At 47.0% G+C, this 18493-nt stretch overlaps 1 protein-coding gene across 1 annotated transcript in view; it reads left to right on the top strand.

Moving 5' to 3' along the window:
• Positions 1-18493, top strand: part of B3GLCT (beta 3-glucosyltransferase) — a 902740-nt gene that overhangs the window by 636586 nt on the left and 247661 nt on the right. The window contains exon 12 of the mRNA XM_069205575.1: positions 3776-3875. Coding sequence (XP_069061676.1) covers positions 3776-3875 — 100 coding nt within the window. The remainder of the gene's footprint in view (positions 1-3775; positions 3876-18493) is intronic.

Below are 18493 nucleotides of genomic sequence, written 5' to 3'. Positions count from 1 at the left end.
TTGTTCAGAAGGGCTACTCCCTCCCTTTCGAGTCTTCTACTCCAGCCATGCCACCTTCATTCAACCACATCGGAGGATCACATGGCACTTCTCTTCGAGGAAGTCAAAGCTCTTTTGGCCAAAGGAGCTGTAGAGAGGGTCCCTGCATCAGAAGTAGGTCGTGGTTGTTATTCCAGCTACTTTCTGGTGCCAAAGAAGGACAAGGTCCTTCGTCCTATCTTAGATCTTCAGTTCCTCAATCTTTTCCTCAAAAAGGGGAAGTTCAAGATGCTGACATTGGCTCAGGTCTTATCTGCCCTGGACCTGGGAGATTGGATAGTATCGTTGGATTTGAAGGATGCATACTTCCGCATCCCCGTCTTGCCGGCCCACAGACGTTACCTAAGATTTGTGGTAGGCCACGAGCACTTTCAGTTCACTTTGCTCCCCTTTGGCCTTACCAGCACCCCTCGCATGTTCACGAAGGTGCTGGTAGTGGTTGCAGCTCATCTGCGCAGGTTAGGGGTCCCAGTCTTCCCCTACCTCGACGACTGGCTGTTGAAGGCAGATACGCCCCAGAAAGTCTTCTCCCACCCCCAGACTACAGCGAACCTCTTGCATTCGCTGGGGTTTCACTATAAACATGCAGAATAGTTCTTAGAAAGATAAGGTCAGATGACATCATCGGCAAACGTGACAATGATTCTGAAAAATTCCTGAAAGACAGAAACTTACATTGCCTAAGATTGAGAAGATGGCGACTTCCATTATCCAAGGTGGAATTGGGACCTACCTAAAATGGAGTCTGACCTTAGAGTCTTTACATCACTTTAAGGCCTACCTCTCCTATAGGATGACATTGGGTTGCCTTATTACATCTAATATGTGCTAACGTTTGATTGGGAACAGGCAGAAATGTCATGTTTGGAGTCAAATGAATTGTAATGTAAAATTCTCTTTCATGGTAAAATCAGATTTTAAGTCCCAATTCTGAAAACGCCACTTCTAAAAAGGTGACATTTTCCTGCCCTAACCATTGGCTGCTGCAAGTGTCAAGGGTCACATAACTATGGCTGGCTTAGCTTTTAGACTTTGTATATTCCTCCCAGACAGTGAGACAAAGTGGAATAGGTTATGGCAGGTTGGACCTACCTGCCTGGATTGCTGGGGGCACAACTCTTCCCTGTCCTACTTACATTTAAAAGTACTGCCTCCAGCACACACACAAAGGAGCCTGACACTAATCTTTTGTTACCCTAAGCCTCTTGAGGTCTGACAAAGGAAGAACCTTTAAGAACCAGATATGGTTGTAATATAAGACATACTCCCACTTCAAAGACTGGCACCAGGCATAATTATTGGACCCCCAGAGCCACTCTTAAGTATACTCTTGAACCAGTGAACACTACAGAAGGACTGCCTTTTTCTACAGAGGACTGTCCTTCAACTTGAGGCTTGTCTTGTCCTCACAGGTCTGCCCTGCTACTACCAAAGGACTTTCCTGCTGCTTCAGGCCTGCCTTGTACCCCAGTAGACTTCCCTGCTACTTAAGGCCTTCCCTGCACTCTTGACCTGCTCCTTTCATCCCAGGCTATCCTGAGTGTTGCAAGGGTCTATTGGCTGGCCTCCTCTACGGAGCTACAGAGACGCAAAAAGCTCCAGAGGCATCCCTGCAACTGCCCAGCTTACCTGCTGCAACTGGTCCTACCTGGACCTGTAACTGGTTCTGCCTAAGCCCTCATGGCCGCTGCAAGAGTTAGTCCCTGATCCCCTAGGGGTGCCTTCCCAGGTCTGGGACCCTTGGCTGGCATCATAGTGCACTTCTCTGTAAATAAAAGTGAAATACTGAGGTTTTCGGCTGTTCCCAATCGCAAACAGGCCTGTTTGCGCCAAGACTTTTTCAACCACACTGACCACCTGTGGGAAGCTCCAGTAATCCTGACTTTTTGCACTAGAGAGCCTGCCAGCTACGACCAGCTGTATGAGATGCGCACTTCATGATACAGCAGCAACAGTATGTTGTGACTGCCAATATGAAGCTTCAGCAAGGTTGTACGACGGAATGCCGACTGACAAAACAACGGGTGCCTAAACAACGAGGTTGGAACACCGACCTCGTTGTTACTACTAATGCCTTTACCACGAATGCCTTAACAACGATATTTCGTTGTAAAGGCATTCCTGGTAAAGTCATTAGTAACAGGCACCCATTGATCCTGCATGCCTCACCCCACCCCCCCAACCCCACCCCAAAACCTAAAACCCCCGACCCCCCACCCCCTCCCCAAAACCAAAAACACCCCACCCCCCAACCCCACCCCAAAACCTAAAACCCCGACCCCCCCCACCCCCCTCCCCAAAACCAAAAACGCCCCAACCCCACCCCAAAACCTAAAACCCCCGACCCCCCACCCCCTCCCCAAAACCAAAAACGCCCCACCCCCCCAACCCCACCCCAAAACCTAAAACCCCGACCCCCTCCCCAAAACCAAAAACGCCCCACCCCAAAACCTAAAACCCCCCACCCCCTCCCCAAAACCAAAAACGCCCCAACCCCACCCCAAAACCTAAAACCCCCGACTCCCCACCCCCTCCCCAAAACCTAAAAACCCCACTTACCTGAGTCGTCGCCTCGTCATCTGCGTCGTCCTCCTCAGCCGACTCCCTTGTTTGTACCTTAACCATGCATGTTCGTTGTTCAGGACATGCGTGGTTAAGGCACAAAATAACTAAGTCGTGGTTAAAGAAAGCGTTGTTCCGCTTTCATTAACCAGGACTTCGTTATAAAAAAGTCGGCATAAAGGATGTTTCCCCTTCAGCAATGACAGTTTGATTGCCTGACCAGATCTTCTCACTACAGCGGTGACCATCTGTGACACTTGTCCTGTTCTTCGTGCTAAAGCAACAACCATCCTCAACGCTGTCCGAATTCCTCACGGGCTCCTCCACTGCAAACTAGACTTTTTGAAACTGACTTTGAGAACTTAACTTCTTCAGTTGGATTAACCTGGGCCCTGTATCCAGCCTGTGCACCATTGCGATTGGCCTGAACTTGTGATTTTCTCCCAGTGTAGCACAACTAGATTGGCAAGTAGCTCTTTTTGCTTTTAAGTGCTGTACTTACCTGAAACAATATCTCTGGTTCTACTGATTGGATTTTTGTTGTTGTATAATTTTATTTATTAAACTTTACTCTATTTTTCTAAATTGGTTTGGGATTTTTCTTGTGTCGTGTTTTCACTTTATTACTGCTTGTGTGCTACATAAATACTTTTCACTTTGCCTCCAAATTAAACATGACTGATTTATGCCAAACTACCAGAGGGTTACGCACCGGTTAATTTAGTGATTTTTGTGGTTCACCTTGACAAGGTTTGTATGTGCTTGAGAAAGGTCTTCACCTGCCTCAATCAAAAACCCAATTTCTCACACTAGGTGACAAATATTCACTTTGATCTAAGTGGCCAAATCAGACCGCTGTGATTAAGTAGCAATCCAGAGGTGGAGAATTAAAGGCGGTTTGAAGAAGTAACAATGTACCAGCACTTGTACCAGGAGTTTTATGATAAAGTGTGTAGTTAAAAACGAATGGCTTCATTATCTGCACAAAATAACTGGCAACTGCAAATGGTTGTTGCTTGAGTAGGACTTCCACCACCTCAGCCAATAATCCAGTTTTTACAGTGACCATTTGGAATATTCAACACGTAGCCATGGACAGATTTTTGCTTGTTGTTCAACTTAGATTTTTTACTTTCAATATATATTATCTTTGAAATCATTATGCTTTTTTTAGGTCACTGTGGAAAGACATTTGCTATTTTGGAAAGATATTTTAAGAGCAGCTCATCAAAAACCCATTGGCTTGTTATTGTAGATGATGACACATTAATAAGGTAAGTGGCATGTCTGTACAAAATTTTGACTGCCAGACTTTAATTTGAAAAGAATCACATGCACCTGAAACGGTTTCTTAAGGTATGTCACCATTACTTCGAGTTCAGTATATCAGGAATCAGTACGTCATGGGAGCTTTTACTTCTCAGGTATTTATTTTGCTGGTAAGTTTTAAGTGACCTAACCTTAACAATATATGTGTTTCACATATATACATATATATGTACTAGTGTGTGTGTGTGTGTACACACACACACATATATATATATATATATATATATATATATTCATATATATATATGTGTCTATATATATATATATATATATATGTAAATAAATATTTTGTTAGCTTACATCATTTAAATGTGCAATAGTAATTTCATTTAAATTTTAGGTTCAAAGCAATTTAATTTTAATTAACTAAAGTTTAATGAAATAAAATGTGGGCAAAATAAGTTTAAAATAGGTGTTTATGGTATTCATTTTTAAGTTTATATGGGTGTAGTACTGGATGTTTAGGGATTTATAGTATTTAGGGTTCCGGGACTGTAGTGCATGGGTTAATAAGGAATTTAAAAGGCTCTGGGATGGTGTCTATTGGGGTAGTGATGAGATTGTAAGGCTCAGAGATGGATAGTATAGAGGTGTAATGAGGACATTTAGAGGTCAGGGATGGATAGTTTATAATGAGGAGTTTTTAGAGTTCAGCTATGAGTCATGTTAAGGGGTGTTAGGGTTTTTTAGGGCTCAGGGATAGGTAGTGTTTAGTGATAGTAAGTTGTTTCTATGATTCAAGGATTTTTAGAGCTCAAATATATGCAGTGTTTAGGAGTGGTAAGGAGGGTTTAGGGCTCAGGTATGAGAAATCTATAGGGGTAATAAGGAAGTTTTATAGCTCTGGATTGATAGTACATAGCTGGAGGGATTAGACTTTCTTTAGTCTTTAGACTTCCAAGTCAGGTCTGCAGACTATTAAAGTGTTTAAAGGGGCTGTAGTGTTCATCACTTGAAATTTCATTTATCATTGTGCTTGAAAAAACTAAATTTTTGAAAAAAAAATCCCTACACTGCAGCACTGTCACCGTTTTGTGTAGATCAAGAGGTTTCTATCTATCAATCTAGCTATCTATCTATATCTATATATATTTATATTTAGCATATATCAATAGCATATATTGTAAATAGATTGTGTGTGTCTGTGTTGTTATTGTTAGGTCTGACTTTCCATTGAAAAGCCATTTTTTCTTTCCTTATAACTTTGGTGCCATTTTATGAATCTGTATTATCGGCTTCCTAGGAAATTATCTCCTTCAACTTAAACTGAGTTTCTTTAGTCAAATGTGTTAGCTTTATCTTTTGGTACAGGTTTAGGTATATCAAAAGCAGAGTTGTTGGAGGCAATCTGTGTGTGTTTGATCTTAAAATGTTGATCAGAATAATTGGGGGCACACTTCTTCATGGGTCATTTTCATATTTATAGTCACAAAAACAAAATCCTAGATTTTTGCCTGATTTCCTTGCTCCGTGACTATGCATGGAATTATAGAAGTCTTGAACATTAAACTTTATTAGGCCAAGATGTCCTGAATCTCATAATGTACATATGACTGCGCAACGCTGAGGGATATGTGCCTACCTCTATTGTCATACTTTAGAAGGAAACCAGTATGTAAGTACCTGAAGATATAGACCTAAGATAATTGTGATCATCGCTATGTGAGTGACATTTGTGGCAGACCAGCAGCTTTGTGAACCTGCAAGTTTGTTTGCTAACAACAAATGAAGCAAGACATTGGCTTCTATCCCTGGTTTAGGAACTGCCAGTGGTATGTAAAGTTCTCCAGTATTTAATCTTTCATACATTCACATGCTTGAAACTTTCCTGTCATCATGGTGAGAGTCCCATGGTATTCAAAACAAGCAGTTCTATGTAAGTACATTTGTGGAATCGAAAAAGCAATTGATATTGTTAACCAGTTAACATTGTTGTAATAGACTCAAACTCCAGCCAATCAGAGACTCGACCCTGGGCCACTCTTCCCCTGCAGAGCCACCATATTCAAATTTCTAACATCACGTTGTGTGTGAGGGAGTCTGCTTGAGCTCTGCTCAGTTGTTTCAATTTCTCAACTCTTGACCATTGTCTTCTCACGGAAAAAAAGAACATCCTACTGCTACAGTCTCCGATGTACTGTATCTTCCTTCAGTATTTAAGCACCATGTCAGAGGTATATCCAAAAAAAGGCTATCTGATAGATCTAGATGCAATTTCCCCCAGGTACCAGTCTGGATTTGGAGATTTGTCTCGAGCAGTACCCTTGTGCACCTTTAAGTGGTGTCGACTGGCTCCATCGGCATCATCTGCGCTGGATATGACGTTGCAGGTCCTATATAGATGGTACGCTGACGTCAGTTCTTTTTTTTTCACACCAATCAGCGCCAATTTGAAGAAAGAGCTACCCTTCAGACATTTTTTGACTGGTCTTTTTCAACTTTTTGTTGAAGATTTTTGAGTGTCTGCACTCCTGGTGTGTCGAGGATGTCTTCTCATAAGACCGGGTTCAAGCCCTGTGGATCCTGCCATCCTGCAATGTCTGTAACGCATCCACACCTTGTCTGCCTTTGGTGTCTGGAGCATGACCATGACCCAAAGTTGTGCTCTGAATGCCGGGCTATGAATCGAAAGCTCAGAGAGAGTGGTCCCTAAAGTTCCTTGTGGCCCAGCGCTCGACTCAGCGTAAGTCCCAATCTTAGTCGAGATCCCGGCATTGGTCGCGGAGGCCCCACTCATCGTCGTCCACTCCAAGTCCTTGGGGTGATTGAGTTGAGGCGACTGAAGAAGTCGAAGGAAAACAAATGTTCTTCGACTTCACCCTGTCCGTTGGCCGATGAGTTGATGGATCAGGAGTGTCCTCGCTCTAGGCCTCTGTCTGGGAGCCTGTGTCTGGATCGGCTCCGGGTCTCTCCAGTTTCTGGGAGCCAGAGCGACCCTTGCCCAACTCAGAGTATTTATGAGGCCATACACCTCATTTTTGGGCAGTCTGACTCTGCTGAAGTGCCTCAGGGCCCCGCGGGTCAGTAGATGGCTCCTTGATTTCTGTGCCAGCATCTTTGGCTTCGACTCCAGAGGACACCCATAGAGCTGTTCCTGGATCCGAACCGGCAATGGTTATACCACCCCGACCTTCCCTGGTGCTGGTTCTGATGCCGACGCTCCTGGCTCTGCCCATGCCCCGGGCGACGTCTACTCCATCCTCATTGCCAACTCGGACACGGAGACGGATCGACGTCCCGCGATGCCAGAAGGGGCCTTGTCCCCTGTGTCAGATCTTGACCCTTTTTCTAATGGGTTGCGGTACGGTGAGGAGAGGGAGGGGTCACTGGGCCCTTTGAAATACCAGCTTCAAGACACTTGGACTGCCGTATGGAGCTGGGTGAAGCTAGTCGTTTGGTTGTTTCCCCAGACACTGGTATTCTTTCTCCTTCTACTGTGGCTACGGAGGAGGGAGTGTCCTATTCAGTGATGGTGCAAAGAGTGGCTGAGGTACTGGGTCTCAAGTTGCCTTTGGTGGCAGTCAGGACTAACCTCCTGACAGAGTTGCTTCAGCCTAGGGCTTCGTCCTCTGAACCCTATTACCCTTTAATTAAGCCCTTACTGATGTCCTGCTGGGTACCTGGTCCAAACCCAGCACAGCGGCTCCTGTGAACAAGACTATTGCCCTTCATCATTGCCCTGCACCGGGGAATCCAGGGTTCCTAATGAAACACCCTACCCCTGAGAGCTTGGTTATTCATACCTCCACTTCTCAGGGTGCATTCCTCCGCACCCCAGGATAGAGAATCTAAGAGGCTTGACACACTTGGGCCGTTACTCCCATATGCTGTGGGATACAGTTGCGAAAGTGCTGCCACAGGTATTGGAGGAAGCCCAGGACATTCTCTCCTAAGCAGTTGCTGATGGGAGAGACACCCGTCTCTTCAGAGAGAAAGCAGACTCTGCACTCGACCACTTCAAGGATTCTCATGCTGATGCCAGGTCGTTGGGCCTTGCGGCAGCCCTCATCCCCCTAAGTCTATTTTTCGCCCCTTTTGTGGCTACAGAAGGGGCGCCAGCCACATCTGTTTCGCTCCAGCCACTGTGCTGTGCATGCTGCTCAGCCTATGCTTGACTGAGGACATGGAATCCACTATCCTCATGTATAAGGGAGCCAACGGTCTGGCAAGTCAATCAGCCCCCTTCGCAACTGCCTCCAAACCTTCCTAGTCTGACAGTTCCCCACCAGGGACCAGTCAGAGGCTGGATTCACCATCACCTGCTCCGCTGGCAGTCCATCACGTCCGACAGATGGGTTTTGAAAATAGTCCAGAGGGGCTACTCCCTTCCATTCATACCATCAGTCTATGATCGGATGATGGAGGATCACTTGGCACTTCTCCATGAGGAGGTTAGGGCTCCTAGCCAACTGAGCTGTAGAGAGGGTCTTTGTGTCAGAAGTAGCTTGTGGTTGTTATTCCAGCTACTTCCTGGTGCCCAGAAAGGACACCGCCGGTCCCTCTATCTCTTCCTCAAAAAGAAGTTCAAAATGCTCACTCTTGCTCAGGTTTTATCTGCCCTAGACCCAGGAGACTTGATGGTACCATTGCACTTGCAGGATACTTACGTCTAAATTTCTGTCCTGCCCGCCCGCAGACTTTACTTGTGGTTCAGGATAGGCCACAAGCACTTTCAGTTCACCCCTTTGGCCTTACCAGGCCCCTCAGGTGTTCACCAAGGTGATGGCGGTTCACTATAAACATGCCGAAGTCACACATGACTCCCTCTCAGAAGCTCCTTTTTTATCGGAACTGTTCTGGACACAGTGCATTTTCGGGCCTAATCTCCCAAGCAGCAAGTCCAGGATATTCAGGTTGTGATACCGATGTTTCAGCCTCTATCCTGGATTTCAGTGCGAATGACTCTGAAGCCCTTCTCAGGGCCTTAGCATGTCACACCAGTGGTCAGTTCTCATCATGGCTCCGCCCTCCTGGCATAGAAAGTTGCAAAAGTAACTGACGTCAGCACGCCTGGGTAGTGCCTATATAGGTACCCCACATGTCACTTCCAGAGCCGAATGATGACAGATAAGGCATTACTGAAGGTAAGTAACTTGTTCTTAAAGCACTGGCACTAGCGCAATGAAACACAATCTACACTGAAACATTTTCAAAGCGCCTTGAGTTTAACCAGTGCTTGAGGACACCACATTGAGCACCCGTCATGCTCCATGGCTGAAGCTGCTCCGGCGTGCTGACGGCAGACAACTGCATCTAAGATGGTGGGTCAGTAGCGTCCTGCTACATGCGTCGCTCCATGCAGTAAACTGCACTCTCAGAGAATACTCGACCAGCTTTTCAAGCTACTGCATCGGGTAACAGCATTCTTCATCAAGCCCCTCAAGGGACCACAAAGATGCCCCCGCTGCTTGCTTGCCAAATTGCCTGATAAGAGAAAGCCCCACTGAGGCTTAAGGAGTGAGTAGGGATCATTTAGGATCAGAAAGTAGCCAGGGTGCCACTAGATAGGTGAGCACAGCAACTGGGTCCAGTTTGTAATCCATCGTCAGTGGCTGTGGGCAGGACAATGCTTTTCTATCTCTGCTCTGTGGAAGCCTTTCTGCTTCTTACACAGTGAACATAAAGTACTGTTGGGCTTTTGAGGGGGAGTGTCTGCTATACACAAGCTATGTGGGAGCGTAGCACCACTGGATGGCATAACTCATCATGCGAATGCACTGTGTTTGTCCATTCTTAAGATGGATCATTCCCTCGTTCCGGTTGCAATGCTTGCTGATTCCAGGATGGCCAGCACTGTCAACAGCGTCTCCCTCTGCAGTCGGTTCCTGTCTCCCCTCATGCCCCTCACTTGATGTATAGGCTAACAGAGAATTCTTCATCTAATGCTGACTCTGTACTTTAGGCTCCTAAGCAGAGCTTACGACTGCCATTATTGCTCCCCCCATCCTTCCTGACTAGTTTACAGGCTTTCTGAAGCTTGCAGCTAAGGCTGTTATTGCAACATTGACAACTACTGCTTCCAGTCACTGCCAGTACCACCTCGCTCTTTAATCCCTGTCGGTCCCAGGGGACTCTCCCAGGTCACAGTGCTCACAATCAGCAATTCAGCCAGCTCTTTGTGTTTGCCTGCCCACACATATTGGTCTTCAGACGTCTGCAGCTTTGTCCCTCTACCTTCCACTCTCATATTTTGATGCTTAAGTCCACCACCGGCGCTCCCTTTGTGATAAAGCACAACAATACCCACATAGAGTCTCCATTTTAGACGCACATTTTAGCTTGGCATCTTTTCTGATGGTGGCTTTTTACATGTTTTTTCACTCGTGCGCTAATGTACTGAGAAAACATTATATATGCAGCCTATTCCTTGTAAGCGTTGCTGCCCTGCAGTCTGTAAACCTTGTCCAAGGGAAGGCACACAGAACACTATGCTCTTGTATCATTATTGTCCGTTTGAGACAGCTTCGAAATTACAGCCAGATCATCACATCAGTTCTGCTCCTCTGACACAGTGCAATATGAACATTACTTTAATTATAAAAACTACCTCTCTGCTGCATGCAGAGGGAGGCACTTCTGCTAGGATCATGCTAGAGCTCAGTGCATTGTGACCAAGATGTAGCCCTGCTGTCTCTCAATCAATCAATCAATCATTGAATTTATAAAGCGCTCTACGTACCCGTGAGGGTTTCAAGGCGCTGGGGGGTGGGGGTGGCGGGGGAGCTGCTGTTACTGATCGAAGAGCCAGGACTTGCGGAGTCTTCTGAATGTGAGCAGGTCTTGGGTCTGACCTCCATCTTGCAAGTAACAATAGCCTGCACTACACCAGACTGATTCCCCTGCTCTCCGGTACATCTTATCCTGGTATGGAGTGTTAGGCTATCCTAATTGATCTGGCAGAGTGTACTCCAACTATGCTCTCGATAGTGTAGATAGTAACAGATAGGTGTATGAAAACACAGTAACCTTAGGATGGTTGAATGGTTTTTCTTTTTTCCATTTTTATAATGCTGGTTACCATGCTTTATTTCATCTGCCTAATAATCACAGCTCATGCTTTCTATGCAAGAATGCGATTGTTGCAATAAATGTTTAAAAAGACATTTTCGTATCTTTCTTGTGGCTTACCTTAGGCATGCAGAGTGACAACAAAAGGTAGCTCTATTTCCACGATTTCCTTGGGAACCCGAGTAGTTATGTTCAGGGTTGCAGATACCATCTAATACCCTGGTAAGTTTAGGGGGTTCAGATCAAGCACTATAAGCTAGCTAGTAATTGTGTCATCATTTCCTAATGGTATAGACGGACTGAGTCCCTATACCTTGAAGTTTATCTTGACCCGATACCCAGTCCTACTTAATTTGTTGGAACCGTATAACATGGCACCTCCAACGTTCTAGGTCAGGTACTTATTTAATGGGTCCCCTGAGTAGTTGTTACAAATGCCCAAGGTCCCCCATTGCACCTTAATGCAGAGACGTCCGTGGTGTTAGGGATTCGTCCTCCTCAGCTTAATAGGAAACTCCTAGTTTAGTTTGAAGGTTGTGCACGTTTGAACCTTTAGAGGGACCATCGCACAACAGTGTATCCTCTCTGACAACTATTCTTTAAAATGACAAATGCAATTAACATTGTGGTTAATTGTAGCCATGCTGTTAAAGCACATTTAGAGAGACAAGGACTCCTTCTTGTAGGTGAAGATGTTACCTTTGTGGTAGCGGTCCACGAAGTATATAAATTTAAAGTTTTTTTATTCATGGGTCGACTTTATTGTTGCAGATGCAACTACACAAATATTTCATACATACAGTAAGGCCAGAGCACCTAACCTTTACAGGCCTTATCAACAATTAGAAATACCTTTAACATTTCAGGGACATCAACATTGGTTCTGAGGCATCCTTCCACATCTACTGCAACATGCAAGATTGGGCCCCTTCAGCAATGATGGAGCAAACCGGCTAGTTTTAGCGTGGCTACACATCATACCCAAATTTGGCACCATTAAATGTTGGTAAACTCTGTACCCAATGCACAAGTCTGATTAGACTATATAGAAGATTAACACAGTTTGTTATGTGTACAATAACAACTGCCCCCAGGAAGGGCTGCTCAAGCTGTGCAATTATTCCAGTCACTAACATACGTATGGTAAGGTACCCACCAGACAGGAGGAAACTCCTTTCTAGATTGTACAAAAAAGCATATCCGCTTGAAGCAGTATAATAAAAAAAGAAATGGAAACTTCCACAGGAAAAATCGCAGTTTAAAAAGAAAAAAGTGTCAGGTATTTTAGATAAGTATGCCACACCTATTGAGAATGCTCCTTCAGAACACAATGTGGGCATTGACACTGCTAGACAGCGTAGCAGAGGTCATGATACTTTGCTGGAATCTTCCAAAATTTGTTGAAGTTGAAGCACCAGATCAGCGGGTGAGCCCTCCGACAGACTTTATGATTTAACATCCAATTTGAGGGTGATGTACCACATACTATTAACATAATTTTCTGGGAAGTAACAACACATACCTATGACATTCTCTTGGCTGAGGTAGATTGGCTTCCTGAGTTTGTTAGAATAGTCCCACAAGAAGAAGATGTAATATTACCTTCATTTTCTGTTCTAGTTCCTGAAGCAGTCAAAGTTGCGCATGCCGAAGGTTGCGCTTTTGCACAAGCCCCGACATTATACCAGTGAAGGTTGTGATAAGTGTTCCCCTTACAATACAATACCTATGCGCTGTAGCCCACAAGTGCAACCACAATGTCCAATAAAGCAAGAAGCAAAAGCTCCTCTGAGGGAAATTCTCTTACAACTAGAATAACAGGGAGCAATTGAACCATGTAGGTCTCCTGTTAATAATGCTTTTTTCCTGTAATGAAACCAGATTATTCCCATAGCATAATCTTAGAATACAGACATTTAAACTGTCACACACACATTTTCACTATACAAAATGCACAAAGTTTGGGTTTTGTGGACAATATAGTCATACAAAATACAAAACAACATTGGACATTTCCAGTGGACTTTTCTGCCAGACTATAGCACCTGAAAGCAGAGATCTAACTGTATGCCGCACCCTGGAAAGTCAGGGAAAAGTTTGTCGACTTCATCAAGGGTATAAAATCAGTCCAGGATTGTTCTCTGTCTGAGTAACATCAGTTGTACAAGAAATTGACTCTAAAGCATTGTCCTTTGTCGATGACATATATCTGACTGATGATGACTTGAACACACACTTAGCTAGAGTAGATTGCATAATCTTGGGATTTCCCGAAAGTGGCTACAATTCAATTTTCAAAAATCAAAGATTACCTTGGTCAGTGTCCTGTTTTTGAGATATGAGCTGTTTTATTAGGTCAAAAGCCTTGCAACCCATTTTTTTAGAGAAGTGTGCTGTTTTACAACCACCAAACACCATAGAAATGCTACAGTCAAGATTAGGCTTTCTGAATTTTGGGAAAATATCCATACCAGATTATGCACAACAGGTTAAACCGTTGTATGGTTTAAATTGCCCAGATTTCTTCAGTACACATTGGACAACAGAACATACACATATACTCAGACTGACATTCTTGCAATCAGACACTTACATACTCGTGTCAACACAACTAACCTAGTGACCAACATAATTGCGGGGTCCCCTGACTATACATATGTCTCCTTCAATGAGGGTGACACAGCGCCAATTGCATTTATATTCTAATGCTGAAATGTGCTTTGCATCCACTGAAAAAATACTGAATGCAGTTCAGACGGCTGTTATAAAGGAAAGACCACTGGCTCAGGGGAAATGCATAATTGTGGTAACCCCCATTCCAGTCTTATAGGCTGTCATTAAGGCCAGTGTTCCTAACAGGAAATCCTTGCATCTGAAATGGATTCCGTGGGGCACTTCCTTAACAGCTATTGATGTAGACTATGGCCCTCATTACAACCCTGGCGGTCGGTGTTAAAGCGGCAGTAATACCGCCAACAGGCCGGCATTAAAAAAAATGGAATCACGACCATGGTGGAAACCGCCAACATAGACAGCCACTTTAACACTCCGACCGACACAGCGGTAGAAACAAACACCACGGCAGTCACCGCCAACAGACATGCGGAGGACAAAGTACCGCCCACTGTATCACAACAGGCCTATCAGCCACCTTTTCCGGGGTGGAACCAACGTTATCAAAAGCACGGCAGAAACAGTACACAGAAGGGAAACCACTCACCTCTCGACACCCAACAAAGAACTAGGACCCCATGGAGCCCGAACTACACGTACTGCCTATGCTGGTCTTCCTCCTGCTCTATCAGGAGCAGGACAGCTGCCGTCGACGACCACGGTGAGTACTGCACCTACAACACAAGGGAGGTGGGGAGGGAAAAGAGAGTGACACACACGCAACACGCAATACCCCCACCCTCACCCACAACAACATACACACAAATACATGCAGCAACATTACATATACACCCCCACACCTCCTGGAAGAACGCAAGGACTAAAGTAAATGATTGTAACGATTATAATCATGAAAAATCAGATAATGAAAGTTCAAAATATATACAAATATGTACACCAACTACACAAGTCCGGATAGTGTACCATTCATTGTCCGTGGACCAGTGGTCCCAAAATGCATGGGCGAAGCCCACACAAGATACCTGACTCGAAACGGAGAGAGCACTGCAGGGGCATCAGATCGAAATGAAACAGGCACCTCAGGGGGAAGGGAAGGGGGGCACCTCAGCCGGATGAACGCACAACGCCACTGCTACACGAGGGGGCTTCATGCCCATTGCTGTATCCTGGGGAGTGCAAAGCCACAGTCTCTCAAGTCTTTCCAGTGGGTGGTTTGCCCACTGCTTTATCCTGGGGAGTGCAAAGCCACAGTCTCTCAAGTCTTTACAGTGGGTGGCTCTCAAGTCTTTACAGTGGGTGGTTTGCCCACTGCTTTATCCTGGGGAGTGCAAAGCCACAGTCTCTCAAGTCTTTCCAGTGGGTGGTTTGCCCACTGCTTTATCCTGGGGAGTGCAAAGCCACAGTCTCTCAAGTGGATAACAGTCTCCACTGGTTCTGGAGGGGGCCAGGTGCCCAGAGTGCTTCATCCTGCCAATGATCAGATGAGTGGATGTCATTCTCCACTGGTTCTGGAGGGGGCTTGGTGCCCAGAGTGCTTCATCCTGCCAAGGACTGAGGTAGTGGATGTCATTCTCCACTGGTTCTGGAGGGGGCCTGGTGCCTAGAGTGCTTCAGGGTCCAGGAAGTCTCCTCCGGCCTCGGACGACTGACCACTGGGGATGGTAGCCATGTCAGCGGTGGTGCCACTGTCCGAGCATGTTGCGGGGCTGGTGGCAGTGCTTACGGAGGTGTCTGTGGCGGCGGTGCTGGCGGTGGTGCATGAGTCAGCACCTGTTGAGAGACACAGCAGGACGTCTCCTGCAGCCTCGTACGGCTGCCCACTGGGGAAGATGCTGGGGACTGTCGCTGAGGCTGCAGATGTGCTGGTGGCGGTGCAGGTTGCGGTGCTGTGGCTGTGCAGGTGGCGGTGCTGGTGGCGGGGCAGCTTGTGGTGTTCGCCGCCGTACAGGTTGTTGTAGTCGTGGACAGAAACGGTGACACTAGTCCCTCAGTCAGTGCCACCATGCCCTGTCCTGACCTGCTCTTCTGCTTTTGTCCCTTCCCCACCTTTGATAGTGCCGCAGGTGCCTTGCCACTATCCCCTTTTTTTTTGGCGGAGCCCTTGGTGGCTGGTAGGTGCAGCTTCTCCCCCTTGGATGTGGGCACCTTCTTCACCTTGGCAGGTGGTGGAATGTCCTTGCCCTCTCTACGTGGCACACTGGCAGCCCTGATTGGTGGCGCACTCGATGACCGGGCAGTTGCTAGCACCACCTTTCCTGGCGATTTGGTGGCTGTGGTGCTGGGCTGGGACCTGGAAAGCCTGGCCCTATGGGAAGGATGGGGTGGGGGAGGTGAAAGGAAGAGGTCAAGGTTTGCCAGGAAACGTTTTTTAGACACACTGGGACGGTAAGTGGGTTTGGGAATGGAGGAAGAGGTAGTGGTTGTAGGAGGTGTACGTTTGCTGAATTTGTGTGAAGGTGCATGGGCCAGAGGCTGTTGTGAGGTCGATGGCTGTTGGGTGGGTGTGTGCCTGCGTTTGTGTACTTTGGGAGGAAGGCTCACAGACACACTGGGATTGTGTGTATGGTAGTGGGGGTGGTGATTGCACGTGAGCGGTGTGTGGTGATGGGCGTGCTGGTGATGGAGGTAGTGGCTGAGGATGTAGTGCATGCAGGTGTGAGTGGAGACGAGACAGGGGGGGAGGAGGAGGACATGGAGAAGGGGGACACAGTGGAGGCAGTGGATGTTGCTGTGTCTGCATGGGGATGGTGCTTGTGTGAGTGCTTGTGGGATGTGTGGTGCTTATGTTTGCCATGTCCACGCTTGTGTGTTAATGAGTGTGCATGCTGGTCTGATGGTGTGCTTTGGATAGGCTGAGGTACAGGGGATTGGGTCGGTGGAGGAAGTTGGAGGGGAGAGGCTGGATACAGGGACAATGGCTGCCATCAGTGCTGAGGCCAGAGTCTGAAAGGCTCTCTGTTGGGCCGCCTGCCCAGAATGAATGCCCTCCAAGTATGCATTTGTTAGTTGCAAATGCCTCTCAATACTATGGATGGCATTCAAAATGGTAGATTGCCCAACATAGCAGCATCCCTTATGTGATGGGGCAACTCCAGAGGCACTGTGTGTGGCTAATAGGTGAGGCCAAGGTCCCAACACAGTTGACATAGCTGTTTGGGTATGGGGTTGTCCCTAAGGGTTAGTGTGTGTCTAACAGTTGGCCCTCGACATTTGCAGGTGACTCTTGTTACCCCAACCTGTCATAGCTACTGACCCCAGTGAGGAATCCCAGGACAAGGGCAGAGGAATGCTACAATTAGGCACATGGGCGAACTAGGAGGATTATAGAACTCACCTTCGGCCTCCTGAAGGCCAGATTCTGGTGTCTCCATCTGACAGGTGGCTCCCTATACTACTCACCGAAGAAGGTGTGGCAAATAATCGTGGCCTGCTGTATGCTGCACAACCTGGCTTTGCGAAACCAGGTGCCTTTTCTGCAGGAGGATGGGCCAGATGGTGGACTTGTGGCAGCTGTGGAGCCTGTGGACAGTGAAGAAAAGTAGGCAGAAGAAGATGTGGACAACCGAAACAACATCATCATGCAATACTTCCAGTGAGACACAGGTAAGAAGATGTAACTGCTTCCCACATCTCATACTGTTGTTGGAGCTAGCATAAGTCTGTCATTTTCACTCAGTGTATGGACCCTGATTTGTTACTTTGGCTTTCCATTTCACAGATATGGGTCCCACTTTGTGCCCTCTGCTATGTTTACTGCTGGCCTACAGCTGTGTTACATTAGTATGTGAACAAGTACATTGACATTGCTATATTCCAGAGATATTGCAATTACACATTTGTGAAAGCGCAGGCTGACTCCAGATTGTTTTGTGATTCAAGTGTGTTTATTTCTGTGCAAATAAGTGGAGGGGGTTGTAAAATGGGCTGGGGTGATGGTGGAGGAATGTCCATGGCAGAGTCCTGTCTATTTGTTTCACAGGTGCATTGTCCAATGGGGCATAGGAAGTGGAGCCATGGCAGTTTAAGGTGGACAGGGTGTCAAAGTGGGACAGAAGGGTGACATTCAGGGGGGGTCTTAGTTCCTGGCGGGGTCTTGGCAATGTTCTCTGTCTTGTTCCTGGATCTCAGGGACCGTTTGCGGGGTGGTTCTCCATCTGCAGGGGGTGGGGTGCTGGTGGCCTGTTGTTCCTGTGGCGGTGCCTCCTGGCCACTAGCGCTGACGGACGTGGAGGGCTGTTCATCGTCCATGCTAGTGTCAGGGGCCCGTTGGTGTGCCACTGTGTCCCTCCTGGTGTTGAGAAGGTCTGCCAGCACCCCTGCAATGGTGACCAGGGTGGTGTTGATGGACTTCAAGTCCTTCCTGATCCCCAGGTAGTGTTCCACCTGCAGCCGCTGGGTCTCCTGAAACTTGGCCAGTACCGTGCCCATGGTCTCCTGGGAATGGTGATAAGCTCCCATGATGTTGGAGAGTGCCTTGTGGAGTATCGGTTCCCTGGGCCTGCCCTCCCCCTGTCGCACAGCAGTCCTCCCAGCTTCCCTGTTATCCTGTGCCTCTGTCCCCTAAACCGTGTGCCCACTGCCACTGCCCCCAGGTCCCTGATCGTCCTGTGTTAGTGGGGTTGCCTGGGTTCCCTGTAGTGGTGGACACACTGCTGATTGACATGTCCTGGGGACAGAGGGATGGGCCCGCTGGGTGGGTGTTGTGTGGTGTTTCCGGAGGGGGGAGGTTCAGTGGTGGTTTGTGACTGTGTCAGGGGAACCGACTGTCCCGAGGTCCTTGGTGGGCCGGGCTGGTCATCTTGATCCAGGCGTGCAGAGATGCTGTTGTCACTGTGTGCCTCTTCTGTGGGGGGACTGGATATGTCTGGCACCTCCTGTCCGGTGACGTTGTGTAGGGGTCCTGTTGGGGTGTAAATGTTAT

The sequence above is a fragment of the Pleurodeles waltl genome, chromosome 8 (genome assembly GCF_031143425.1).
Source record: "Pleurodeles waltl isolate 20211129_DDA chromosome 8, aPleWal1.hap1.20221129, whole genome shotgun sequence".
Lineage (NCBI taxonomy): Eukaryota > Metazoa > Chordata > Amphibia > Caudata > Salamandridae > Pleurodeles > Pleurodeles waltl.
The sequence above is the reverse complement of the archived record's forward strand: the minus strand, read 5'-3'. Positions and strand labels throughout refer to the sequence as shown.